The 22,825-nt window shown below is 51.6% G+C and overlaps 14 protein-coding genes across 19 annotated transcripts; 6 read left to right on the top strand and 8 right to left on the bottom strand.

Annotated features, from left to right (window-relative positions):
• Positions 1 to 4: 4 nt before the first annotated feature.
• PPTG_13921 (hypothetical protein) lies at positions 5 to 4,463 on the bottom strand. Of its 3 annotated transcripts, XM_008910394.1 has the most exons (6): positions 3,363 to 4,463; positions 3,201 to 3,290; positions 2,524 to 3,133; positions 2,284 to 2,460; positions 267 to 2,217; positions 5 to 189 (listed from the first exon to the last, which is right to left on the bottom strand). In XM_008910394.1, exons 1-5 carry the CDS (start codon positions 4,433 to 4,435, stop codon positions 682 to 684), a joined length of 3,486 nt encoding a protein of 1,161 aa, XP_008908642.1. In that variant the 5' UTR covers positions 4,436 to 4,463; the 3' UTR covers positions 5 to 189; positions 267 to 681. The 3 variants fall into 3 exon arrangements, with proteins under 3 accessions (XP_008908642.1, XP_008908641.1, XP_008908640.1); XM_008910393.1 differs by having other exon boundaries at positions 5 to 2,217; XM_008910392.1 differs by having other exon boundaries at positions 5 to 2,460.
• A 93-nt stretch (positions 4,464 to 4,556) lies between these two features.
• Positions 4,557 to 6,508, top strand: PPTG_13920 (hypothetical protein). 3 transcript variants are annotated; one of them, XM_008910391.1, is made up of 4 exons: positions 4,557 to 4,656; positions 4,832 to 6,014; positions 6,076 to 6,229; positions 6,290 to 6,508. In XM_008910391.1, the coding sequence occupies exons 2-4, from the start codon at positions 4,846 to 4,848 to the stop codon at positions 6,386 to 6,388; spliced, it is 1,422 nt and encodes a 473-aa protein (XP_008908639.1). In that variant the 5' UTR covers positions 4,557 to 4,656; positions 4,832 to 4,845; the 3' UTR covers positions 6,389 to 6,508. The 3 variants fall into 3 exon arrangements, with proteins under 3 accessions (XP_008908639.1, XP_008908638.1, XP_008908637.1); XM_008910390.1 differs by having other exon boundaries at positions 4,817 to 6,014; XM_008910389.1 differs by having other exon boundaries at positions 4,557 to 4,704; positions 4,817 to 6,014.
• Positions 6,312 to 7,077, bottom strand: PPTG_13919 (hypothetical protein). Its single transcript, XM_008910388.1, has 2 exons — positions 6,944 to 7,077; positions 6,312 to 6,830 (listed from the first exon to the last, which is right to left on the bottom strand). Exons 1-2 carry the CDS (start codon positions 6,981 to 6,983, stop codon positions 6,604 to 6,606), a joined length of 267 nt encoding a protein of 88 aa, XP_008908636.1. The 5' UTR covers positions 6,984 to 7,077; the 3' UTR covers positions 6,312 to 6,603.
• A 1,314-nt stretch (positions 7,078 to 8,391) lies between these two features.
• On the top strand, positions 8,392 to 9,654 carry PPTG_13918 (hypothetical protein). The gene has a single exon (XM_008910387.1). The coding sequence runs from the start codon at positions 8,484 to 8,486 to the stop codon at positions 9,516 to 9,518; it is 1,035 nt and encodes a 344-aa protein (XP_008908635.1). The 5' UTR covers positions 8,392 to 8,483; the 3' UTR covers positions 9,519 to 9,654.
• PPTG_13917 (hypothetical protein) lies at positions 9,516 to 10,516 on the bottom strand. The gene is made up of 2 exons (XM_008910386.1): positions 10,287 to 10,516; positions 9,516 to 10,221 (listed from the first exon to the last, which is right to left on the bottom strand). Exons 1-2 carry the CDS (start codon positions 10,410 to 10,412, stop codon positions 9,697 to 9,699), a joined length of 651 nt encoding a protein of 216 aa, XP_008908634.1. The 5' UTR covers positions 10,413 to 10,516; the 3' UTR covers positions 9,516 to 9,696.
• A 587-nt stretch (positions 10,517 to 11,103) lies between these two features.
• PPTG_13916 (hypothetical protein) lies at positions 11,104 to 12,444 on the top strand. The gene has a single exon (XM_008910385.1). It carries the CDS (start codon positions 11,295 to 11,297, stop codon positions 12,321 to 12,323), a length of 1,029 nt encoding a protein of 342 aa, XP_008908633.1. The 5' UTR covers positions 11,104 to 11,294; the 3' UTR covers positions 12,324 to 12,444.
• PPTG_13915 lies at positions 12,408 to 13,508 on the bottom strand (the record flags this gene model as incomplete). Of its 2 annotated transcripts, XM_008910383.1 has the most annotated exons (3): positions 12,408 to 12,700; positions 12,770 to 12,913; positions 12,978 to 13,508. In XM_008910383.1, 3 exons carry the CDS (start codon positions 13,506 to 13,508, stop codon positions 12,476 to 12,478), a joined length of 900 nt encoding a protein of 299 aa, XP_008908631.1. In that variant the 3' UTR covers positions 12,408 to 12,475. The 2 variants fall into 2 exon arrangements, with proteins under 2 accessions (XP_008908631.1, XP_008908632.1); XM_008910384.1 differs by having other exon boundaries at positions 12,408 to 12,913.
• A 327-nt stretch (positions 13,509 to 13,835) lies between these two features.
• Positions 13,836 to 14,579, bottom strand: PPTG_13914 (ribosomal protein L24; the record flags this gene model as incomplete). Its single annotated transcript, XM_008910382.1, has 4 exons — positions 13,836 to 13,912; positions 14,006 to 14,234; positions 14,308 to 14,403; positions 14,481 to 14,579. 4 exons carry the CDS (start codon positions 14,577 to 14,579, stop codon positions 13,836 to 13,838), a joined length of 501 nt encoding a protein of 166 aa, XP_008908630.1.
• Positions 14,580 to 14,752: 173 nt separating this feature from the next.
• On the top strand, positions 14,753 to 15,913 carry PPTG_13913 (hypothetical protein). Its single transcript, XM_008910381.1, has 2 exons — positions 14,753 to 14,989; positions 15,080 to 15,913. The coding sequence occupies exons 1-2, from the start codon at positions 14,852 to 14,854 to the stop codon at positions 15,641 to 15,643; spliced, it is 702 nt and encodes a 233-aa protein (XP_008908629.1). The 5' UTR covers positions 14,753 to 14,851; the 3' UTR covers positions 15,644 to 15,913.
• On the bottom strand, positions 15,815 to 18,140 carry PPTG_13912 (hypothetical protein). The gene is made up of 2 exons (XM_008910380.1): positions 17,967 to 18,140; positions 15,815 to 17,896 (listed from the first exon to the last, which is right to left on the bottom strand). Exons 1-2 carry the CDS (start codon positions 18,098 to 18,100, stop codon positions 15,880 to 15,882), a joined length of 2,151 nt encoding a protein of 716 aa, XP_008908628.1. The 5' UTR covers positions 18,101 to 18,140; the 3' UTR covers positions 15,815 to 15,879.
• Positions 18,140 to 18,956, top strand: PPTG_13911 (hypothetical protein). Its single transcript, XM_008910379.1, has 2 exons — positions 18,140 to 18,492; positions 18,561 to 18,956. Exons 1-2 carry the CDS (start codon positions 18,148 to 18,150, stop codon positions 18,747 to 18,749), a joined length of 534 nt encoding a protein of 177 aa, XP_008908627.1. The 5' UTR covers positions 18,140 to 18,147; the 3' UTR covers positions 18,750 to 18,956.
• Positions 18,593 to 19,802, bottom strand: PPTG_13910 (NADH dehydrogenase [ubiquinone] iron-sulfur protein 8, mitochondrial). Its single transcript, XM_008910378.1, has 3 exons — positions 19,387 to 19,802; positions 19,241 to 19,301; positions 18,593 to 19,167 (listed from the first exon to the last, which is right to left on the bottom strand). Exons 1-3 carry the CDS (start codon positions 19,716 to 19,718, stop codon positions 18,925 to 18,927), a joined length of 636 nt encoding a protein of 211 aa, XP_008908626.1. The 5' UTR covers positions 19,719 to 19,802; the 3' UTR covers positions 18,593 to 18,924.
• A 45-nt stretch (positions 19,803 to 19,847) lies between these two features.
• Positions 19,848 to 20,989, top strand: PPTG_13909 (hypothetical protein). The gene is made up of 3 exons (XM_008910377.1): positions 19,848 to 20,300; positions 20,370 to 20,429; positions 20,511 to 20,989. The coding sequence occupies exons 1-3, from the start codon at positions 19,909 to 19,911 to the stop codon at positions 20,866 to 20,868; spliced, it is 810 nt and encodes a 269-aa protein (XP_008908625.1). The 5' UTR covers positions 19,848 to 19,908; the 3' UTR covers positions 20,869 to 20,989.
• PPTG_13908 (hypothetical protein) lies at positions 20,867 to 22,425 on the bottom strand. Its single transcript, XM_008910376.1, has one exon. The coding sequence runs from the start codon at positions 22,385 to 22,387 to the stop codon at positions 21,035 to 21,037; it is 1,353 nt and encodes a 450-aa protein (XP_008908624.1). The 5' UTR covers positions 22,388 to 22,425; the 3' UTR covers positions 20,867 to 21,034.
• Positions 22,426 to 22,825: the final 400 nt, after the last annotated feature.

Genomic DNA, 22,825 nt, shown 5'->3' with positions numbered 1-22,825 from the left:
GAATAGGTAGTCAACGGTTAGAGCAAATCAATTTTATTCTTGAAAATGGCATTGGCGGAAAGCTAAACCAGAGGACACTGCTATAAAATAGGGTCCCTCATGTTGCTAATTGACGAAGCCCGACAGGTCATTGCGATTACTTCTTGCCTCCCTTCTTGCCGCCCTTGCCACCTTTCTCCTCCTTGGGAGCTACGTAAAGTCAACATTCACTATCGGTTAGGGACTGCACCTTGAGCAGGACTACAGCATTGCAGCGATGGACTCACCGTCCTTAGCAGCAGTCTTCTCTTCCTTGTTGTCTTTTCCCTTTCCCTTGCCCTTGCCCATGATTAACTGTGTGCTTGGTTCTTGCGAGGCGTAGAAGCTTGAGCTGTAGACCGGAAATTCGGGAATGAGCGTTGGCAGAAGAGTGCTCTGTCAAGGCCAACCGATCTGCCGCCAAGACTTGAGAAGGCGCATAGGAAGGGACGTCCGTTAGATGTAACGGTCCAAAACAACTTGACTTTTGTATGCCGCACAGATCTTGAAGGGTCGCATGTTGAAGCATCAAATTCGGGGACCCATAGCGACCAATCGGGAGAATAAATTGTGGCGCTAGCCATCTCGGGCAAGCAAAAAGGCAACTACCCTGCTCCATCGAAGGTGGCTCGAGATCGCGCCACTTCAAGCCGTAGAGGGATTTTACGCGAGTGCGAGGTTATTGAGCGCTTCAGCGAGCCCTTGGACGGCCTGTTGGCTGCTCGCGTCCAGTCGAAGACCAGCGGATCGCTTGGACATTCCTTGCATGAACGCAGCGACATACACGCGCATGCTGTCGAAGTAGCGGCAGATCCACGTGGTCATCTGCACTTGACTGGTCGACGTTTCCATCGGTTTGGCCTGCTTGAGCGACTGTGCTTTCTCATGACTGTACGCCATGCACTTCCGCACCAACGCAACGCCCGACCGCAGCTTTTTGTGGCGTCTTCCCTGTCGACTAGCAGCTTCCTCAATTGGTAAAGAGCCGTCGTACTCGAGTACAGGGACGACCAGGTTGACGAAGTCCAGCATGAGTTCAATCTGCGCTGCAACGACTCGTTGAGTGTTTTCCGCCCTGTCGTTTCCATCATTTAGCTCACCCAGTGCCTCAATTTCCCTCGCCACTTCCTCAACAGTCGAACTGAAGCGAGTTTGCACCTCATGTGTGAACGGGCCATCTCCTCCATACAACACGTCGTTCGAGTCCACACCGTCCAGACGACCTGGCAATGATCTCTGTCCCCACAAAGCATATAACTGAACTAGCATCAGCAGTACACGCACACGGACAACGCCAATTTCGAGTCGAGAGATCGGCGTCCACTTCATACGCTCCAATACAGCTTTACGCAGTGCAGACACAAAGTAGAAGGCGTCTTCGTCGTTCAGCGACGGAGCGTAGACCAACACACTCATCAACTGAGCGATAATCTGCAAGATCTGGCCGTTACCATTGCTCATTCTGTTAACCCCCACAGCACCAAACAGTCCCACAGCGCCAAAACTATTTGAGGTATGCAGAATTGAGTCTCCCTCAAATACTCGAATAGTGTTCGGGTCGAGATCTGCCAGTAATACGATTGCAGCTTTCACTAACGCGTCCATCTGCGGGATACAGTTGGTCACTAGCGCTACATTCGCTGCCGCCACCATAAGTTGAAGCTTCTCCAGTGGAGCCTCAATCGAAGGGATCGTAATATGTGCGAACGCCAAGCACGATTGGATAAAATTCCGTCGTGCATGAGTACGCTTCTTGCTTCCTACAGAAGCTCCGATGCGCTTGTGAACGTGCATGGCAAGTCGAAGTACCATACTGGATAACAGCATTTTGATCGGTTCCAGCTTGTAAAAGGCACGTCGACAGTCTGTATACAACATGAGCAATGCCTCTTGTTCTTCGTCTTGTGCTCGGTCACTCCCGGTGGTCTCATTGATGTATCCAAGTCGCGTAATAAATGCCGATATATCGCGGTTGGCTTCAGCTCGTTCAGATGCAGTACTCAGAGAGTCGAGAGCATCATGTACTCGACAACATACAACCAAGAGTGTGTGTGCCACAGCAGCTTTTGGACCCAAGACATGCAGCCGTAAAGTACCGGATCGGTCGGACGATTTCTTCAACCTTCCTCCAACAAAAGCTCGTAATACTTTCTTTGCCACATCCACACTCGACTCCCGTTTGAACATTCCCATAAGAGCCTGTATTCGTTTAAATAATGAGTTTATAGTTAGTATAAGATAAAACAGGGTTAACCATATACTTACCAAGAACGATGTAGACGGGATCAGCTTGGAGAAGAAGTCGTAGTGCTGTTTGGCGCCAAACACCACGTTTTCAATGAGTGCACCAAGTAGATTATACGTCTTTGCAGTGAGTTCTTCAGGTGTTGCAGCGTTCAAATGGCGAACGACATCTTTCAGTAGTATGAGAGCCTCTCGATGCTATCGTTACAAAACAAACACCCATTAGCACTCGTTATATGAAGAATATTCGACATACCGTACCGAAAAATGAGCAACAATAAGCTTCATATAAGCTGCTGCGCACTCCATGTACTGCGTGATATCTTCTTGAGACGTGATAGACGACCACGAATCGTTCAGAAACTGCAGCTTTCCTCCTGGTTCGTTATCTGCGATGCTCGATACGTTACTGAGTTGCACTGCTACGAGGCTGTAGAGATGGCACTTGGACACGAGAGAGGGCGACGCTGTGCGTATCAACTCCAGCATTTCAGTGGGTGTTGATGCGTAGAATTTGGCTCCGAAACATTCGCACAAGTGCTTGAGCACCATGGAACTGAAGGAATACTCTTGGTAATGCGCCAATAGCGTGTCAAACGTGTCTTGAGTAGCTCCTGGAGCCGCACACTTTACGAGCCACTCGACAGCAGGCGAATGCAGCGCCAGATAGTCCTCATACTCCATTTTATGAGAAAACAGCCAGCGCTCGAGCTTGTTTTGACGAAACCAGTTGAAGACGTAGAAGTAGTCGAATAGACTGCTATTCACGACGATCGTCTGCTCTGTCGGAGAGGTAGTGCCCAGCAATTCCGAACTGGTTAAGGCCAGATACAGACGCGCATATAATGCGACCATCGGCTCGCCAACACCTCTACAATACAACAAGTGAGTGTTAGAAATCACATTCCGACAATAATTCAATGCGAAAATGTCAATACTTGATCATGTTTGACAGCCGAGCTACAATCTGCGGATACTCGCCATCGCACAGAAAGCGATAGCAGCCGAGCAATGCAATCTCGATATAACTGGGCAAGTAACAGGTATAATCGTTAACAACATGCTATTTTACTCCAGCGTAATAGCATTTGGACACGTACATTCGTGGTAGAAGCTCTCGGATACACGCCGTCTTGTAGAACCAGTTGCGACAGGTTTCAGTGGCTTGGATGTTGATGTCGGAGCTCATGAAATGTTCACCCAGAGGCCCAGAATGAGGCTGACCGTTCTCGTCCTCGGACGCTCGTGTGTGAATGCGATCAAATACAAGTTTACCGAATGCGTCAAGCACTTCACTTACCAATACAAACACACATGGGTACAGTTGAGGCGCCGTATCGGTGTCGGCGAGCAGCTTGACACACTTAATTGCAATTCTCAGAGCCTCCACCTTGTGATTTTGCTCCCAACTTGCAATAAGTCTCTTCTGCATCTCTTTTACTTTGGCCACATATTGGCTTTGAGAGATTTCAATCGTTTTCTCGTCTTGTTCAGGCGAAGGACTGTTGTTATCAGGGTCTCGTTCCAACTGTTCCAATCGAGCACGGGTTTTCTTGATCACTGACACTTCTGCTTGGTCGTCTGCCTTCTGGTAGTCACTCTTTGGAGCAAATGAAAGCTCGTTCTCGAGGTCATTCACTTCGAGCATGCTCGCTTTGATCTTGAACGTGTGATCTGCATATTTGGCCAATAAGCGGTCTGTGTGCTCCTTCCACTTGAATTTGATCGTATTGGGCATTGCTGTAGCTTTTATCGGTTTTTCGTTGCCCTGTACGTCGCTCATTGCAGTTGTTTTAGAGTGTACAGACTCGGATTTTGACCGCATTATGCTGTCGGACGATCCTAGCGCACCGAGTGGGTCCACATCACCATCTTGCAGCACCACGAGTTCAGGAGACACTCCGCCACCACTTTTTCGCCTGGAGAATGAGTCGCCAAGAGAGGAAGCCAGAGAGCTGAGGGAAGTATCTACTACAACCGCCTTGAAGTCGTCCGATTCCGGTTGATTCAGAGCGGAAAAAGTCGCCGCAAGAGCCAGAGGATGTGTCTCCTTGGACATCAACCCGCGTGCTACTAGTTCGTGACGTGATCGAGGCACTTGACGCTCTCCTACGCGCCATTTGATCGTTTGAGTCGCTACCAGAGGCTCTCGCTCCGGCGCCATCATTGTCATCTGGAGCCCTTTGCAGTTTGAAGCTGGATAGATTCGCTCGTACTTATACCGGACTTAGATATAGCCAATCTTGTGATTGGCTATATCTAAATGACTTTTCAACCAATCATAGTGTCGTTTTCAAAAGTTTGAGCCCGCGCCAAGCATCTGAAGGTTGACCGGAAGGGTGAGTCCGGTCGCGCCGTAGTGACGCCTGGAAGCCTCCCCTGCGTCGTATTAAGGTAATAACTGCGCTGTCCATAGTGCTGCTATTTGGAGGAAACGAATACGTACGCAACAAGGCGTCTAACGCTCTTTAATTCGCTCTAAAAGCTGAGATATCCCGACCTGAAACTGACCTATGCTCGTCTTCATTGTATCCCCGCTTACTGCACACATCAGTAACAGTTTAAATAGACACAAGCTCAAGGATGTTCGGAGCAACTGCAGGAACGACGCAACCCGCAGCTGGAGGTTTTAACTTCGGTGGAACAGCAGCGGCAGCAGCTCCTGCCGCCTCTGGCGGCTTCAGCTTTGGTGCAACTTCGGCAGCTCCAGCGGCTGCACCTGCAACAGGAGGATTCAATTTCGGAGGAGCAGCAGCGTCTACAGCTCCAGCAACAGGCTCAACAGGCTTCAGCTTCGGTGCCACACCGGCGACGAGCACAGCAGCTCCTGCTTCCAGTGGCTTCAGCTTTGGCGCTACACCCGCAGCACCTGCTGCCAGTACTGGATTCAGTTTTGGCAGTACTAGCACAGCTCCGACTGCTAGCAGCGGCTTCAGCTTCGGCGGGACGTCTACTGCACCTGCTGCGAGTGGCTTTAGCTTTGGTGGCACTAGTACAGCCCCAGCAGCTAGCACAGGCTTCAGCTTCGGCGGTGCTGCTCCAGCTACCAACACGACGTCGTCTTTCGGATTCGGTGGCGCTACAGCTGCGAAGCCTTCTCTATTCGGTCAGAATCCTGCGACTAGCACAGCGACGACAGGCTTTGGCTTTGGAGCTAAGCCAACAACTACAGGTACAGGCTTTGGATTCGGTACAGGCGCTAGCACAGGAACCAGCGGCTTTGGAACGCCTGGAGCTCCGTCTACGTTTGGTGCTGCTCCTGCTGCGCCGACTGCGCCAGCCCCAATCATCCTGGGCGCAGACGCTTCAGTTGCTCAGCTTAACACCGTTAAGACCGCGTATCAGGACCCAGCGCAGTCGCGGTTCAAGTTCCTCATGTACAACACTGTGGACCCGACTCAGCGACACCTGTACACTCGACCAGCACACATTAGCGAGCGTCTGTGGAACCAAGCCGAGCTGGACAACCCAGACCCGCTGAACTGCGCTCCTGTCCCCATCTTGGGCTTTGACAACCTGCTGAAACGTATCAAGGCGCAACAGGAACACGCTGAGAAGTACAACAAGTACACGGACGACTTACGAGCGCAACTTAAGGAGATGGACAAACACACGCGCGCGACAGAGGAGAAGCTGGAGAAATGTCGTCACGAACACGTGCAGCTCTTCCACGCACTCGTAAAGGTCATGAGGGACATTGAACTGCTGCAGAACTACGGCAAACCACTGCAACGCGAAGAGATGCAGCTAGCGTACGTTACTGTTGATTGAGCGTATGTGCCAGCTCTTTGACACTGACTTTGTATGCTACAGGATGATGTTAAAGAAGCTGCAGACGTTGCTGGACTCGCCTGGTCAGTACAAGGCCCGACTAAATGACGCTGTGTCACTACAACGCGTCCAGAAGGAGACACAGCCTCCTCCATCCAGTCTACTCAGTCCGCAGGACTTGCAGCGACTCTATGAGGTATGTACTGACGCTGAGAGTTGGGTGAACGCAGTCTAATATGTCAGTTGTGTCTTGCAGTTTATGGACAAGCAACGACAGGGGCTGGAACACCTCACCAACATGATTAACGACGACCTGGCGGACATTCAGCTCATCAAAGAAACCTGGCGACGATAGACGGACAGCTTGAGTGCAGTAGCAACCGCCTAATAGCTGTAGGAAAGCACAGACTGCATGCATGTTCGCAAAAGTTACCAAATTGTGTGTCTTTTATTTGGAGTCGCTCTAGACAGACCATTGACCTGCCTGCACTGCCGATATTCTTGACCCTTGATACTTATGCCAACACAGAGTACAGCAGCTACAGTAGACGACGTCCACGAGTTGCTGATCTAGTGGGCGTACGGGTCCACGTCGCCGTACGTCTCAATGACGATAGGGGCCTCGTCGAACTGGTGAACAGGAGGGGGCGACGACAGGCACCACTCGAGTGTCTGGTGGAGCTCCGGGATCACGACCTGGGGGTCCTCAGTGGGCGTGTTGTTAATGGGCACACCGTGCACCTTGCCATCAGTGGAGAAGCGAGCGACAGCGGGGCGGATGGCGGCGGTAGAGTTGACTGTAATGCGGAGAATGCAATAATGAGTTAAACTGCGAGATCTCACCCATTTTGGCTCGGTTTAACGTGAAAAAAGCGTGCATCGAGAGAGGAGACATAGGGGAGACACATACCGGCCTTCAGGGCGCGCATGGACTGGCGGATGAGGCTCATTGTGACGAGTAAAGAGGTTTCTTGATCTGGAAGGAGCTCTTTGAGGACTGCTCGTCTGGCGGTGGTGGCAACAAGACCCCCGAACACAAAGACAAGAGCTTTTGTGCGGAGGAGGGGACTTCCCTAAAATAGCAACGCTCTTCGTGTTTGTATTAGATTTTGTAAGCAGTCTGGTGGTCTCTACACCCTAATTGTGCAACTGCAGAGTGTTCGGGGACAGTAGAGATCTTCCTCCAACTTAATCGGTGACATGAAGAAGTGAGTGCCACCGAAACACTAGCAACGCAAGGTTGCCGTTCAGGTAGCCTTACTTAGGCAACACTGCCCTTGTGACTGAATGCCGGTAAATTTAAGAATGAGGAAGTGCAGAGGGCAGCGGCAGGTTTCCTGGCCGGTTCGAAAGCCGTGCTCGTTGCATTGCCGCGGGATTTGACGCCAGCGGAAGCTGCGGCTGCACGTTGCGATTGTTGAATGGTGCAGCGTTGCATCACCAGTCTTGTGGTGTACCAGTGCCATCCAAAGTCGTGAGGACATTGTCAGTTTTCTTCTTGCAGGCTGCTGAGTAGGAACCTCATGGGTGGTTACATATCGGCAAATGTGAGGCGCACTTCAGCGATGCCCAGTCACTTCAACTTCGTCAAGTTACAGATATCAACTATTGATTCAATACTTGGGGGGTATATGCTGACGCGATACTGCAGTTTGTTTGGGCTGGTGGTGCTGTTGTCTTCGTTTCGGATTATAACAAGAAATGACAGTCAACACTCTCAGCGAGCGGGGTATAAAATCCAACGAATTTGAATCGCAACACGTGAAATCTGTTTGGGTTGTTGGCGTGCTCGTCAGCCCCGAGTCAGATATCTCCAAACCCGCTCGCAGTTTACATATGAAGTTTGTCGTTGCTTCAGGATAGCACCAGCGCCTCCGTGAAAGAGATTGAGATTGAGCAGACTCAATACTTCGGCTGTTGAACTGGAAGTACTATATTTCGGACCGAATCAGCATCGCTTCCAACATACCGTGCGTAGCATTTGTGTGAACTCGAAGCACTGACAGTCTAACGTAGGTGCTGTTGTTGCCAGTATGCCTTGCTTGGATAGCGCAGTAGTGAAGCCACTTCTGGTCATTAAATAAAATGTCAATGACGTCTGCTCTACATCAGCACGTCAAGTAACTGACCCAAGCTAAATATGTCACGATACCCAATTCACGCTAAGTTGGGCTCCGAATTAAGCCAGTTTAAATTCCATCAATCAGAATTCGCCTCCGTTTCTTGTTTCCACCAATCCCATGCTGCGATGTGCACAATTGCCCAATATAGTAAATAAAACCTCGTACTTCGCATACGAGGTTTTTCCGTATTTTGTCGAATGGGGCCAGGGCGCCGCGCTTCTCCACTCATTATTGGATTTAAATCCGCACGGCGCCCAACGACAGGAAGAAATCCCCCTTCCTGCAACCCGAGCCAAGACAGCTTCACTTCCGCTACACCGGAACGCAATGACGCCGCCCTCGGACGATGGCAAGCCGTCGGCTGAAGGCACACCCAAGAGCGTTGGTGACCTGGCTCAACAGCAGCAAGCACTTCTCCAGCAACAGCTCCAACAGCAGCAATTGCAGCTCCTCCAGCTCCAGCAGCAGCAGCTCCAGAACCTGGCTAACCAGAATATGAGCGCCACTGAGCTGGCAGCGCTGCAACAACAGCAACTTGCACTCTTCATGATGCCCATGTTCCCGCTTATGATGCCACTCCAGCAACAGGCGCTGGCAGCGGCCGCGGCGACCACCGACAGCTCTACGACTGCCAACGCGACGTCCGAAGAGGCCGTGACGACATCTTCTGAGACTGCGGAGGAGGATGCGACGGCTACGGCTGAGTCTGCAGCTACAGCGTCCGGAGGCGACGCCTCGCCAACGTATCAGACCGCGACTGCCGAGTCGCTGGGCCTCACGCCGCCATTTGTGGGCACTGACGGGTTTGGAATGCTTACAGGGACGCCCAGTATCGAGGAGATGCCTAAGCGTAAGCGCGGCCGACCGCCCAAGAAGGATGTGGCGGCACGGGCCAAGGCCGAGGCAGAGAAGACGCTTAAGCAACAGTTTCCTATGTGGGGATATGGTTTGCCAATGCCGCTGCTGCCTGGGTTCCCGGGTATGTTGCCGGGCATGTCGAATCCTGGCGCTGTCGTTAAGGACCACTCTACGGATGATGCGGGAAGAGAGGACGATGGAGACAGTGAACGTCCCGCCAAGATGGCGAAGAAGAAACCGCGCGGAACAGGCAAACCTCGGGGTCGGCCACGTACACGCCCTCGTCCCGGTGAGATTATTCGTCGGGTAAAGCCACTCCCTATTGCGCCTGCAAACTATTCGGTTATGTACAACTATTCTCTCTCCAACTTGGCGCAAAAGAGTGCGGAGCTTAATGCTGATGGAACCACAGCGGATACGGACACGGCGGTCACGGACGACGCACAAGATGATAACCGACTGGCACCACTAAGCGCGTCGCTGCTATCTGGAGAGCACGAGTAGCTTTCAACTTCATCTGATATTGCGCAGTCGATGTAGCGACTGCATTAATACCCCGTTCTTGTTTTATACACAAGTCAGTTTTAAACGATGCGTTTTAAACTATGTGGACGTCTATGAGGTGAGAGCATAAATAACGGTGCCCAACCGTACGTCTTTGGACGCTGCGCTAGTTGTTGGTCTAGAAGAAAACTTCTTCATCGCCTTCGTTGCTTACAGCGTCACTGTCGTAGTAGTCGAAAGTGTAGTCGTTCATATCGTCGCCGAAATCTTCTTCAGCGTCGTCCATGTCGCCGTCATCTGCCTCATGCTCCGCCGCCTTTGCCTTATCGGCTGCAATTTTCTTCTCCTGAGCTTCTAACGACTTGAAAACATTCTCGAATGCTCGTGGTTGCATGATGCCACGGTTAGTTGAACTGGCTGCAGATGTGCGAACTCCACTGAGCGAATTGGCGCGCAGCTCTTCAGGCACGTATACCTCGTTAGCCTTCTGTGTTTCTGGCACTGTCACATGTACGAAAGCTGCTGGATCGGACGCATTGTGACCAGCATCAGGGCCTGCTGGATCCGCCTCCCACGGGTGGTACAGACTCTCGAGCTTGTGTGCCAAGAGGCGCTGTCTTTGGATCAAATAAGCCTCACGGTCGGCCAATGCCTCAGGCTGCGGTAGCTCCATGGGTGGGTACAATGATTCACCAGCTTCAGCCTGTGGTAGCAGAAAGAAGGGTTAGTTATTGCATGATAAATGGCTGGAGAGTTATTGATATTTACGTGAAGCAGCTCCATCTGCGTGTGCGAGAGCCCCAGATCCTCGCGCGTTTCGTCCATAATATCCGCCAGCATCGAGTCTCGGCTGCCGCCGAAGCGCACGCGTCCACGTCCACGTCCTCGACTCATAGCGACTGTCACGCGGCGAAGAGGTCGCCAAGATGGCTGCAATTGCAATGTGCGCCAACCAAAGGTTCAAGTGTATGCTTAATCGTAGTTAAAGCCTGTGTAATGGCATACTTCAAAGTGACAATATAAAGTCAAGAAGGTTATGGTTTCGACCAATAGGAAAGCTGGAAATCTACGACTTCAACTTGTAGGTGACTGATAGCGGCGATGAGGCAGGCAGTCATCCGCTTAGGTATCTTTTATCGTCGATGAGTGGAGCGTCTTGGTGCTGGGCCGGTGTTCCATGTGGTGGCGTGGAGATCATTCTTCGACGGAAGAGCAGTGAAGCCTCATGAGCTTAGAAGTCTTGCCTTCCTAGCGTCATCTCCTCGTGCAGTCGCGAGGTTGATTTATCGTCGAGGTGCTATCGTTAGCATCTATATACTATCGGGTGCAAGTTATGCTTAGCCCACACTTTATCGAACCAATATAAAAAGATAGTATCACAACTCTCGTAGATGTTGAAGAGCGCGCCAATACCCCGTCGTCCATTCTCAAGCTCCCGTTTGAAAATGATCGAGTAGATCAAATCCAGTTTTCGCTACGTTGCATGGACGTTACAAACCTGAACTACTATGCAAACAAGACGCGTACTAATCGTACAGTACATCGCAGCAATGCGCTGTGATGGCTGAGCTAGTTTACAGTTGCACCCGGCTTCCTTTTAAGCTGGTACAAGCAATTCGAGTCATAGCTGCTCGGGCACGCCATTAAGGTATATACTCCGGCTTGCTGCATTCGCTCTCACTATGGCAGGCTACTGCTTCGGTCGCTGCTGTTTTCACTGTTGTTGCCATCCTCACTTTCGAATCCGCCAGCTCCAACCCAAAAGCCAACGCAGCAATGGACACAGATACTGTCCAGCAATTCGTGAACGCCATCGCAGCGACTGAGCTGATACCGCTACCATCGGAGCCCCACAACGGTCGGGTGCACAACTACGGCGGCGTCCTCCCCGGCTCAGCGGATCCAGCATTACTGGAGCTTCCTCCAGGCATCCAATGGCTCAGCAATATACTAACTGACTCAAATCCTTTACGTCTGTACGTGCGTCCAGCCTACCAAACGCTGTTGCTCTTGGCCATGGCATTTGTGGATCATCCCGAGGTGCCGCACCACCGAGTGGTGATTGTCGGATCCTCGGGCACAGGCAAGACAAGCTTTCTGAGCTGGGTACTCCGATACTTGTGTCGATTGGAGAAACCTCCAGTGATCGTACTGAACATCACCGGATTTTTCGGGCGTATTTCATCGGACGGTGAAGTTACCGCTGGTATACGAGGCTCGAGCTTTCAGCTGGAGCTCGCACTTCGCAGCACAGTGTATCTATGCGCCTTCAGTTGGACCGATGAAATCGATCTCGGTATCCGAGCCCGTACCATTGTGATGTCACCACCAACACAAACTGTGACAATGACGGGGCCGGCAGATACCATGCGTACATTAGTACTAGTGATGCCTGTGTGGACCCTAGCAGAGCTCGAAACCTGCCGTTCCACATGCTACTCACATACCGTCTCGCAAGAAACATTATTCGAGCTCTATCAACTGTGGGGTGGAGCTGTTCGCTGGACGCTGGGGACATCCAAACAAGAAGCAAAACGAGAATTCACCCAAAGTATCGAATCGCTATCCTTCTCTTCAGTGGTTGAGGTCGTTGGCAATGGTGGTCTCGTGGAATTACAGCATGGCGCCGAGGATATTGCGGTCGGATTACGACTCATTCACTTGAATGTAGACCCTGACAGCACGTTTCAGCTTACTGGAGCTACGATGTGTAGTACTTCGGCGTGCTCACTGCTTATCAGTGCCAACTCCAAGCAACTTGAAAGCGTTCAAGTTTTTATTGAGACGACCCGGCTGCTTGGATGAACCATCATGCAGTTATTCTGCCAACAGGTGCAACAAGAGCTCTTCGATAACTTAGGGCATCGCGAATAACTATATCACCACAGCTAGCTTTTTTGAATGGAAATTCGTGTCATTATTGCTTAAAATTTCTCCTCTTCGATATATCTACACTTCTAGTTCCCTGCGCACACTTCAAGTCCGGCAGGGGCTTCAGTTGGGGTCGTCTTCTCCGTCGTCACTGTAGCCACGGCAGGCACAGGGAACGGAGTATCAGGCTCCGATGCCGTGAAGGTGTTGTTCATGACGCGTCCTGGGTGCGATCCACCCATGTAGGACGGAAGCGACGACAATGGGATGCCGTGGTTCTGTGCCACTTCCAAGAATGCCTTCATGTCTTTCTGCATTATCACAAAAGCATGACACTCATCAAAAAGCACCTAGCAGCAAGCTCAAGACAGATTACTTACAAACACTTGAATCTTTTCACGGGTTTCAGGCTGGATAATAGCCGAGATGACCTTCCAAGCGCTGTAGAAAATGAACGGTGCGTTCACCACGTACAGGCAGTGCAGTGTCTCCGGGTAGTAAAGCTGACCCACGTCGAAGATAGGCTTACAAAAAAAAAAAAAAACTCGTTAGTTTTATACAAATACTTCATCAGGAAAATGGAATTACCTTGAGGTGACTCAACACCGACGGCGCTAAGAGCTTCATGCTGAGACCCTTGAGGTCCACGATACAAATATGCTTGTATACACGACGACCGAGTCGCTTGGAGATGGCGACTTTCTCCCATTGGATACGCTCCATGTACTGCCATCGGTGTGGGATGATATCTTCGGTATTCGTGAATGTCTTGAACAAGCCGTCCGTGTTGATATCACTGAGGCGATCTACGGTAACGAGGTGTCCCTCTTTATCTTCACCGTAGATGTAGGTCGGCCAGTACTCGTTGTACATTTTAGACATAGGCAAGTCGCGTTTGAGGACGTTGTCGGTATCGTGAGCAGCTCGAGCGTCCAGAATCTTCCTGGTCTCAACGATCGTAAATTCCTTCCGGTTCTTCTTTACGCCTCGATATGCGCGAGCCACGCGGATCGCGAGGTCGTCCGTGCACTGGTCGCCGAATTCCGCCTTCACAGCTTCGAAGAAGGGCTGATCCTCGGCCGACAGGGGCTGGGCCTCTTCGTTTTCATGCAGGGACATGATGTTCAGTGCTTTAGGGTCTTGGGCGAGGGCTCTAATTTACGAATGCAAGAAGCTATGACAGCAGAAAAACTGCTCGTGTGATTGTGCCGCAAAGCCTCGATGAAGGCTCAGCGTTCTGAGCTGACCTGGAAACACCGATAAAGAGTCAGAAGGCGGTTGCGTGGCTGCAATTAGGAGAGCGAAACTGAAATTAGGCGACAACGGTCGGTAAGCTCCTGTTCCTCTTGTCTATCATTATCTCGAGCTTAGCACAAACAGTCCTGCGCATTCCTACGACTGCGTGGCTCACTATCGTCCTCGCAACGGCTTGGAGCTGACGGACACTTACAGACGAGTGACCTCCCAGTCCTCGACCGTGCGCTCCAAGGCGTCTTCGGGTGCCGTGTCGAAAGGGCCCGTTTCTGGAATAAACAGCGAAAAAAATACAGAAGTGTCAGCTACGAAACAGCAACCAGCACGACTGCTTCCAAGCCAGCTAAATGACAGCAACGCACCTGTTCGTCGCGGGTTGTGACGCTCCTTGAGGATGGCCGGTTTGGGGATGATAGTGCCAGTCTTCTTGGACACACGGACCTTCTCGCCCTCGTCCGTGAAGCGGATGGCGATACGCGTGGGCTTACCGATGGACGGATCCACAAGGTTCACGTTACTGTAGTGGATAGGAGAAGGCGACAGGTACGAGCGACCGGCAGCGGCAGGCGTTGCCTTCACGTAGCGGTGCGACTGCAGAAATAAGTAGCAATACGTCAGTCTTTTAGCCTCGAATAGCCTCTAGAACTTCATTACGATGACCTACCATGTTGACATTCTCCACGATAACCTTGTTCAAGTCGCGGACGACTTTCACAACCTCTCCCTGTGTGCCCTTGTGGGGTCCAGCGATAATCTCGACCTGTAGTAGAGAAATACCCACAAGGTTAGCACGATATCTCACCCAAAACGGCGAGTTTAAAGAGAAACAAAGCGCACCTTGTCGCCGCGGAAGATATGCCAGGTCTTGATCAGGTCAATCGGTTTCTTCTTGGTGCGCGGGCCGCGACGGAAGGCAATCGGGATGCGAGTCGCCATCTTCAGCTACGGGGGTTTGCTGTCCACAAGTACACTGCGACTTTAAGCCGAGCAGCTCCGCTCGACTATTGGATGAAATCAAAAACAATAATCAGCATTACTGGTTAAAATAAAAATTATTGTATTGGTTGAAACTTGGTTTTAAATAGATTCGGTGTCTTTTGATTCGCTGAAATCGGGTAGCCACCAGAAAAGTCGAGGGAAGCGTCCAGGAAGAAAAAGCGAGCCACCCGCACCAGCCAAGCTAGAAGGGAGCACTAGGAAGATCAACGATGGCTGACGTCGCAGAGAAGCAGGAACTACCGCCCGCGGGCGATGCCGGTGTGGCTCCGCCCGCCGTGCCCGAGGATGTGGCCGCCATGTTCGACCTGAAGAAGAAGAAGAAGAAATCCAAGAAGGTCAAGAAGGAGGTGTGTCGAATAATTGCATGCTTTATTTTATTGTAATGCTATATTTATTAACATGTACGTAATCATTTATCATATATTTAATGCTAACAGAAGAAGGAGAAATCCGAGGATGCTGATGCCGCCACGGATGCCGCTCCTGACGCCAACTCGGTGCTGGTGCAGGACCCTGCCACGTACTCATACAAGGACGAGCTGTTGGCGCGTATAATGGCCAAGCTGCACGAGAACAACCCGGAGCTGACGGACCGTAAGCGACACACGATGAAGCCGCCTCAGCTCATGCGTGTGGGTACCAAGAAGACGCTGTGGGTGAACTTCCAGGAGATCTGCCAGATGATGCACCGCTCGCCCGAGCACGTGCTGCAGTTCACGCTGGCTGAGCTGGGTACGGAGGGATCTATCGACGGCAATCAGCGTCTCGTCATTCGTGGCCGCTACGTGCCCAAGTACATTGAGTCGCTGCTGCGTAAGTACATCACGGAGTACGTCTCGTGCCAGATGTGCCGCTCGCCCAACACGACGTTGACGCGCGACTCGGTGAGCCGTCTGTACTTCGTGCACTGCCAAGACTGCGGTTCCTCTCGGTCTGTTGCTGCCATTCGCTCGGGTTTCCACGCCGCTACTCGTGCCGACAGAAGGGCCGCTCGCAAGTAAGACTGCTGTGTGGAGTTGCAGTCGCTTAGGACGCTCGGCGGACAAAGTTAGAGCAAGAATTTGGAGCTATGGCACTAGAAATTCTCTATAGTTCAAGCCTTAGAGCCTCTCTGGTGAGTTTTAAACTGTGAGATACCGACGACCCCTTTGAGGGGAAAAAACGAAGCGAGATGAACACGGAGAAGACGAATCTATTGTAGATGTTCGGTGTCACTAGGCTAACCAGTCTGTAGGTCTTAATGGCGATGCTTACTCTTCTTGGACTTGTGGCTATGGCTTGAATCTGTAGCAGCACGCTTCGTTCCATGACGTGAGATAATGATATGACGCTCGAGACCAGAGCCGATGCTCTCATGGGCTAGGCCAAGGCGTTCAGCACAGTCGTGAGCTAGCAGACGCTCGAAGCCGTTCAGGTTGGCGTCCAAGTGCAGCTCGGTGCCTTCGCCTGACTCATTGAAAGCCTCAATCTTCTTGACCAAAGTGTGCGAACTGCCTTCTGAAATGCCTCCTGCCTTGTGGTTGCGTCGAGGTGCAGGAGTAGGCTTGACAGGTTTAGCTGGAGCTTCGTCTTCCGAAGAGTCCGAACTCGATGAAGAGGACCAAGAGGAAGCTGCTGGCTTCGACTTGGCCATAGGAGTTTTCGGTTGTGGCTTCTTCGTCTGCTTGACAACTGGCTTGGATGGAGCTTCATCGTCCGAGTCGCTTTCAGACTCGGATGATAATTCGGCCAACGTAAGCTTACGAGCTGGAGCTGGTGTTTGCTTTACCGGTTTGGAAGGAACTTCATCCTCAGATTCATCTTCAGACTCGGAAGACTCGTCTGTTTTGGAGGCTGAAGCAGGTACAGGAGTTGGTTCTTGAGTTTCATCATCCGAGCTCTCGGAATCCGATGACAACTCCATCTTTGGGTTAGATGCAGGCGACGGTGTTGACTTAGCCGCAGGTTCGTCGTCGAAATTATCTTCATATTCGGATTCCAAAGAATTCAGAACCTGTTTCTGAACGGCAGGCGTAGGAGCCGCAGGTGTCGAAGTCTGCGGTTTGACATCGTCGAAATCATCTTCAGATTCCGTTTCGGACGCGTCTGCCATCGATTCATCGTCATCTGCAGCACCCTGTGCTGTAGGCGACAGCATCTCTTCATCCTCCGATTCAGACGATTCCGAAGAAAACTCGAGCTGTGGGACGCTCTCAACGTAAGGCACGGGGTCAACAACCTTGGCTTGCGGTGCAGACTCCACTGCTTTCGTTTTCTTTTCCTTCACTTTCTCCTTCTTCGCCTTGGGCTCTTCCTTAGCTTTCTGCGTAGCCTTTGTTTTTTCAGCTTTACTGGTATTCGATAGTTTGACACGAATGTGTTTCCGCAAGCTCTTGAACTTGTGCACACTGGCATCGCATGGAGCACAGAACGGGACTTCACACTGTTCGCATCGCACACTGGCAGTATTCGACTCGCACTCGCCACAGCGCGGCAGTTGGGGGATCGGAGGGAGCTTTGCCCGTTTGTGTTTAGCCATCACACGAGCGCGATGCACGGCGGAGTTGCAGTCATCACAATAGAGCGAGTTATCACACTTTGCACACATCCACACAGCAACGCCGGCCTTCTCGCATTCGACACATGTGCGAGTGTCATTATTCTGTTCTGCTTCAGCCTCGCTCTCACTCTCGTTCTCACTCTCTTGTTTGCTGTGGACAGGGGCTTCGGTTGGCGCCTTCTCCGGTGCGGCCTCTGTTTTGGACTGATGAATAAACCTGCAAGCGTCACCACGAGTGCACACACCACTCAGGAAGAACTGGCACAGCTGTGCTACCTTGCCCGTAGGAGCCGGTACAGCGTCCTTCGCAACACCTAAAACGTGAGCATACGTGCACGCTGAGCCTTGTGCACAGAAGCCACGCGTAAAGTGACGACAAAGCTGAGTGGGAGGGATATCTTGCACCTCCGACGGCACAACGGCTGGCTCGGCCGGCTTCGGTGCTGCTTTCGGCTTTGGTGTCTTCTTCTTCGGCTCACGCGGAGCCTTTGAAACGACAGGAGCCGGGGCTGCAAACGCAGCATCGTCAGTCACGTGGTAATACTTGCACATGTCGCCCTGGCGGCAGATTCCAGCCGCAAAGCCGCGGCACGGCTCTGTTGTTTTCTTGAATTTGCGCTGTAGAGATACCTTGAGCGTCTTGCCGTACACCACAGCTCCATTCGTTGCCTCCATGGCCCTCTGAGCATGCTGTTTCTGTGCGAAAACCACTTGACTGCATTGAACACGAATGAATTAGCACAGATCAAAGACACGTAGACGTTGGCAACAGTGTTTCGACGTACGCAGAGTTGGTTCCGTTGTGTCGGACACGCACAATGGGGCCGTAAGTACGATACATATTCATGAGCATGCCATCGGACAGCTCAGTGCCGATACCCGAGAGCACGATGGTCGCTTCCTTGCCAGAGTACGCCATGAAGAAGGTGTTCAACTACCAATCAAGACTTTGGCTGGTCACGGTCAATGTGTCACTATAATGAGGTAATTGAGTTAATGGCACTAACTGCGAGGACATTATGGATGGAGGGGCCTGGTGTTACATCGTCGGGAAAGCGACGGAGGTCGGAGAGCGAAGGCAAGGAAGAAACGGAGGTGAATAATGTGCATATTGAAGAGCATACAAGTGAGCAGGCCACGAATGGCCATCGAGATGCGGACGAGTTGGAAGATAAAGCTCCAGCTCCGCACTCAGCAACAGCAGAAGGAGGTGGCGCCGATGACAGCGAGGAAGAGATGCTGGTAGTGCTGGAGTTATGTGACTTTAAGAACCATCCACTATTCGACGACTACAGCTCTGCGACGCTTGAGGTGCGTTGATTTGTTAACAGTTTTGGTTGGGTCTGATGCTGACGTTGTGATGCTGGATTATTGGCTAGGGTATCGACACGGTAACACCGATGCTGAAAATCGGAGAGTACGAATTGCATGGGCAACTAGAGGAAACAGTGGGCACGAGCTACTTCTACGACACGGACACATCGAAAATGCCAGACAAGACGTACCAGTTCGCAGGCCAGACTATCAAGAAGATTAAGTTCACTATCGCACCGCCGGAAGACGTGTAGTCCTGCACTGTAACTCAACGCATCCGCTGTACTGTATCTTACACTGGGCACCGTGAACTCTTGAAGAGCGACAAAACTCCATTCATTCGCTCTTATTTTCTTTGTTATAAAGACACTCCACTCGTCGGTCTTTCAGGCCGCAACTCGCAGAGTTCCTCTGAGTATCTGTGTCTGCTTAACGGTAGAGCTGTTCAACCGAGAGGTTCTTGGCAATCTCGAACTCCCACTTGTCACCGTTAGCCAGCAGCTTGGCCTTGTCGTACAGCAGCTCCTCGTGAGTCTCAGTGGCGAACTCGAAGTTGGGGCCTTCGACGATGGCATCCACGGGGCACGCCTCCTGGCAGAAGCCACAGTAGATGCACTTGGTCATGTCAATGTCGTAACGCGTGGTACGGCGCGCACCATCAGCACGCGGCTCCTGTAAAATTAATAAATCAATCATCAGCTTCACTTTTCCTTCAAAGATCTGTTTAACACTTTTTCCTACGCACCGCTTCAATGGTAATGGCCTGAGCGGGGCAGATAGCCTCACACAGCTTGCAGGCAATGCATCTAATGGTCAATACATAACAGACGATGAGGATGAGAACGCGACTCTCCATAAAGCTGCCCGCACCACCAGAATGAGGTCACTCACCGTTCTTCGCCGCTCGGGTAGCGACGCAGAGCGTGCTCGCCACGGAAACGCGGGCTGAGCATGCCCTTCTCATACGGGTAGTTGATCGTAACCTTGCGCTCAACGTGCACTTCCCAGGCCAGCCAGGTGGCACGGAACACGTCCGAAAGGAAGAAGGTGTCGGACATCTTCTCGATCACCTCGCCCCACGTGGGCTTGGGGTCCACCTTTCCTGGCGCGGGGATATTAGCGAAGCCGCGCGCGCTACCGGCCACCGCAGCGGGTGCCGTGCGGCTCAGGCTCTGCTTGGCAGCCACGGCCGCGGCCGATCGACGCAGCATCATGACGTTCATCGCGTTCCGGTAGTGTGGGGAGGTCTGAGAGCCGCTCGTCGCTGGAACAACTTTAGCGCAACTTGAGCAGGTACTGAGATAACGAAATTACAAGTTGTGTGGACTACACGATTTATAACTGTTGTGTTTCACTGGAAGCGAAGCCGCCATTTCGACGTCAAAGCGTCTGTACAGCAGGATAGCAGCAGGGATGGCATCGAATGCGTTCGTGTTGTGCAAAGTCCGACACAGCGTGAGTCTGTCGCCGTGTCATGCCGTGGATGCGCGTGTGGGCATCGAGCAGGACCTGACGGAGCAGCTCATGCGCTACTCGGAGGCATTGCAGGGTGTAGTGCTGAGCTTCAGTAACGTGCAGCTGGGCAGACCCTACGGGACCATCGTGAACGAGATGCCCTACATTCACTGTAAGGTGCTGACCGATGCGCTGGTCTTCCGCCCCAAGGAGGGCATGATGCTGCGCGGCGTCGTCAATAAGATCGGCAGCAACCACGTCGGTATGCTCTTCGCTGGAGTCTTCAACGGCTCCGTTGCTGAGGCTGAGCTGCCCAAGGGATACGTACACAACTACGCTCAGGATTGCTGGTACGACGGCTGCAGTTACTGAGTATGCGGCTCTATTATTCATGCTGTGTTTTGGTATCCATGATGTAGGCTGGGCGAGGACGGCTCTTCTATCTCTGTCGAGGACGAAGTAGAGGTTAAAGTGCTGCGGTGAGTGGAGTATTGTATTGGATTTCACTCATTGCTATACATAAGGCTGATATAGTTTTTTTTATTGTTACTTTTTCGCAGTGTCCACGTTGCTGGCGGCATGATCGCTATTGAAGCCACTATGCGCTTCGACGCCGCTGGTGTTGCGAAGTCTACGGCACCGAAAAAAGTAAAGAAAACCTCGCACCTTAACTTGGCAGCAGGAGAGCCGGTAACCAAGCCAATTAAGGAAAAGAAGACCAAAAAGACCAAAAAGGTTGACGAAGCGGAGGACAAGCAGGAAAAGAAGAGCAAAAAGCGCAAGCACGAGAAGCCTGATGAAGAGGTAGTAGAAGAGGAACCCGTTGAAGCCGAGGAGGTCAAGGTGAAGTCTAAGAAGCACAAGCATAAGGACAAAGACGCCAAGAAGAAAAAGCACAAGAAAACCAAGCACGACTAGACTGAGGTGACGCTAGGCATAGATGGATAGCAGGTATCCAGCTGCATGTGTTTATATACTTTCAAGAGCTTTTGTCAGCAATCTCTCTTCATTCCAGAATGCCAGAATAAGCAAACTCTCTCATTAAATACGCCACAGGTATCCTAGTGCTACTAGTGCAGCTAGATTAGTCATACGAGACCAGGTTCTCCAACTTTACTGGGATTTTTGGTAGTGGCTGCTTCGGGTCGCGGATGTTCCAGTTCGGAGACTGCTGCGCTTTATGCCACTTGAAATCGTTCACCTTCGCCCAGAGACCCGAGTCCTTCGACAAGCCCAGACGTTCTAGCTGTGCCTCGAGACCGTCAAACTGTATGCGGTACGGCCCAAACTGCATCTGCTGGCAGTCTTCAATGATCGGATGGCTCGGAATACGAAGGTGGAAGGTCGTAGCAGTGCTCAAGTGAACGCGCAGCTGACGACACGCGACGAAAAATTCACAACCGTTGCAGTTCTCAAGCCACAAACTGCCGAAGATCGCTCCTGTATAGAACACACAGTTCTTCAGTGCATCGCCACGGATGGCCGATGTCTCCACGCAAACCAGTACAACGCAGTCAGTTAAATGCGAGAAGTTCAGATCGCGACGCTTGCTGTAGTCTGCGTCGGTGAAGCTGCTGCTATCGATGATAATGACCTCGTTCTGCTTGTTAGCATGCACCAACTCGTCAAACTCTATCGCTCTCTGTGAAGTCGACGAGGCCTGCTGGTTGCCAGTCAAAGCTGGTGATTCTGGCTGATCCTGTTTCTCCGCTTCTTTGGCTTTAGCTCTGTTCGCTGCACGTGCTCGAAATGTGAACTTCTTCCTAGGAGCGAACATCGTTCGAGTAGTCTCAATCAGCTTCAGTAATTTAGACAGGATCAACTGCGTGTGGCGAGTGTCGTACGGCGACAAGTACAGTGACGATGCTGTTGCAGCAGCGTCTCTCATAGAGTTCACCTCTAGCACCAGTGCATCCAGCTTGACCTCATTGGCAGGGTCACAAGGCAGTGGCTGCTTCTTCTGTTCACAGAATAAACCCACCTGCTTGCGAATATGCTCCTCTTGTTGCGTAAACTTTTCCCAGAACGCCGTCGCCAACTCATCCGTCGTTAGCTCCCGATTCAGCTTCGAGGCATCGTGTGTATTATTAACAGTCGCTGCACTCCTCGCCCCTTGCTTCTCCTTGCGTCGCTCCTCCAATGCGTGTGCCAGACTCTCCTCGTGTGTTGTGAGTATAGGAAATTCGCCGATGGTATTGACCCTCTCTGGCCGAACAATGGCACCGTGTAGCGGTTTGCAATCAAAGTATCGCCTTCCCTGGAATGTGCCATCGCCTTTGCCCAACGGTTTGTCTAGCCGCACTCCAAGCCAGCCGTCACCCGGTAGGCCCTCGATCGCCCCAATATACGCGATCTCACCGTAGCGCTTGATGCTAGCGCGCAGACTGCCACTCGGACCCGAGGACAGCAGTTCGCACCGCGTTCCTGGCTCCTCCATGCCGCGTCCCTTCCAAACCAAGATTTTGTTAAAACAGATTTAACCGAATAAAACCTCACAAAATAGTAACCCTGTCTCCATTTAGAATTTAGAACAAACTTAAAAAGTCAACCACATAATATAAATCCACTCGAACAGGTGGTTATAATACCGATGTGAACTCGTATAAGTAGACACCAGCCTGTTTAAAACTGGTTAAGTACGATTCAGACTTGTTTAAGTTTACACACCCAATCGATTTTTTTGGAAAATTTTACTGAGGGCCGTCCGCAACTGAAGTGGACCCATGCAGTTTTGGACACTAGGTCACAGCGCATGCGTTCCATTTTCTGACCAATTAGATTTGCTTTCAAATTTTTAACCAATGAGCTTACTTTTATGACGAATTGCAAAACTGGGCCGCTAGTATCATAATGTCTCCAGTGTCGCCTCCCTCCC

This window comes from Phytophthora parasitica, assembly GCF_000247585.1.
Source record: "Phytophthora parasitica INRA-310 unplaced genomic scaffold supercont2.37, whole genome shotgun sequence".
Taxonomy (NCBI): domain Eukaryota; phylum Oomycota; class Peronosporomycetes; order Peronosporales; family Peronosporaceae; genus Phytophthora; species Phytophthora nicotianae.
This window is presented reverse-complemented; position numbering and strand designations above follow the sequence as displayed.

Bases quoted from the DNA above. Each gene is read 5' to 3' on its own strand.
- PPTG_13921 (XM_008910392.1), bottom strand. From the start codon at position 4,435: ATGACAATGATGGCGCCGGAGCGAGAGCCTCTGGTAGCGACTCAAACG. The intron at 3,291-3,362 runs GTACGTGTCCAA...TTACTTGCCCAG, and splicing joins CGAGAGCTTCTACCACGAAT to TTATATCGAGATTGCATTGC. The intron at 3,134-3,200 runs GTATTGACATTT...GTTGTATTGTAG, and splicing joins CGGCTGTCAAACATGATCAA to AGGTGTTGGCGAGCCGATGG.
- PPTG_13920 (XM_008910391.1), top strand. From the start codon at position 4,846: ATGTTCGGAGCAACTGCAGGAACGACGCAACCCGCAGCTGGAGGTTTT. The intron at 6,015-6,075 runs GTACGTTACTGT...TGTATGCTACAG, and splicing joins CGCGAAGAGATGCAGCTAGC to GATGATGTTAAAGAAGCTGC. The intron at 6,230-6,289 runs GTATGTACTGAC...TGTGTCTTGCAG, and splicing joins ACTTGCAGCGACTCTATGAG to TTTATGGACAAGCAACGACA.
- PPTG_13919 (XM_008910388.1), bottom strand. From the start codon at position 6,983: ATGAGCCTCATCCGCCAGTCCATGCGCGCCCTGAAGGCCG. The intron at 6,831-6,943 runs GTATGTGTCTCC...TCCGCATTACAG, and splicing joins CATGCGCGCCCTGAAGGCCG to TCAACTCTACCGCCGCCATC.
- PPTG_13918 (XM_008910387.1), top strand. From the start codon at position 8,484: ATGACGCCGCCCTCGGACGATGGCAAGCCGTCGGCTGAAGGCACACCC.
- PPTG_13917 (XM_008910386.1), bottom strand. From the start codon at position 10,412: ATGAGTCGAGGACGTGGACGTGGACGCGTGCGCTTCGGCGGCAGCCGA. The intron at 10,222-10,286 runs GTAAATATCAAT...CTGCTACCACAG, and splicing joins CGCAGATGGAGCTGCTTCAC to GCTGAAGCTGGTGAATCATT.
- PPTG_13916 (XM_008910385.1), top strand. From the start codon at position 11,295: ATGGACACAGATACTGTCCAGCAATTCGTGAACGCCATCGCAGCGACT.
- PPTG_13913 (XM_008910381.1), top strand. From the start codon at position 14,852: ATGGCTGACGTCGCAGAGAAGCAGGAACTACCGCCCGCGGGCGATGCC. The intron at 14,990-15,079 runs GTGTGTCGAATA...TAATGCTAACAG, and splicing joins CCAAGAAGGTCAAGAAGGAG to AAGAAGGAGAAATCCGAGGA.
- PPTG_13912 (XM_008910380.1), bottom strand. From the start codon at position 18,100: ATGGCGTACTCTGGCAAGGAAGCGACCATCGTGCTCTCGGGTATCGGC. The intron at 17,897-17,966 runs GTACGTCGAAAC...TGTTCAATGCAG, and splicing joins CACAACGGAACCAACTCTGC to TCAAGTGGTTTTCGCACAGA.
- PPTG_13911 (XM_008910379.1), top strand. From the start codon at position 18,148: ATGTGTCACTATAATGAGGTAATTGAGTTAATGGCACTAACTGCGAGG. The intron at 18,493-18,560 runs GTGCGTTGATTT...ATTATTGGCTAG, and splicing joins ACAGCTCTGCGACGCTTGAG to GGTATCGACACGGTAACACC.
- PPTG_13910 (XM_008910378.1), bottom strand. From the start codon at position 19,718: ATGAACGTCATGATGCTGCGTCGATCGGCCGCGGCCGTGGCTGCCAAG. The intron at 19,302-19,386 runs GTGAGTGACCTC...ATTGACCATTAG, and splicing joins TACCCGAGCGGCGAAGAACG to ATGCATTGCCTGCAAGCTGT. The intron at 19,168-19,240 runs GTGCGTAGGAAA...TTAATTTTACAG, and splicing joins AGGCCATTACCATTGAAGCG to GAGCCGCGTGCTGATGGTGC.
- PPTG_13909 (XM_008910377.1), top strand. From the start codon at position 19,909: ATGGCATCGAATGCGTTCGTGTTGTGCAAAGTCCGACACAGCGTGAGT. The intron at 20,301-20,369 runs GTACGACGGCTG...TCCATGATGTAG, and splicing joins AACTACGCTCAGGATTGCTG to GCTGGGCGAGGACGGCTCTT. The intron at 20,430-20,510 runs GTGAGTGGAGTA...ACTTTTTCGCAG, and splicing joins GTAGAGGTTAAAGTGCTGCG to TGTCCACGTTGCTGGCGGCA.
- PPTG_13908 (XM_008910376.1), bottom strand. From the start codon at position 22,387: ATGGAGGAGCCAGGAACGCGGTGCGAACTGCTGTCCTCGGGTCCGAGT.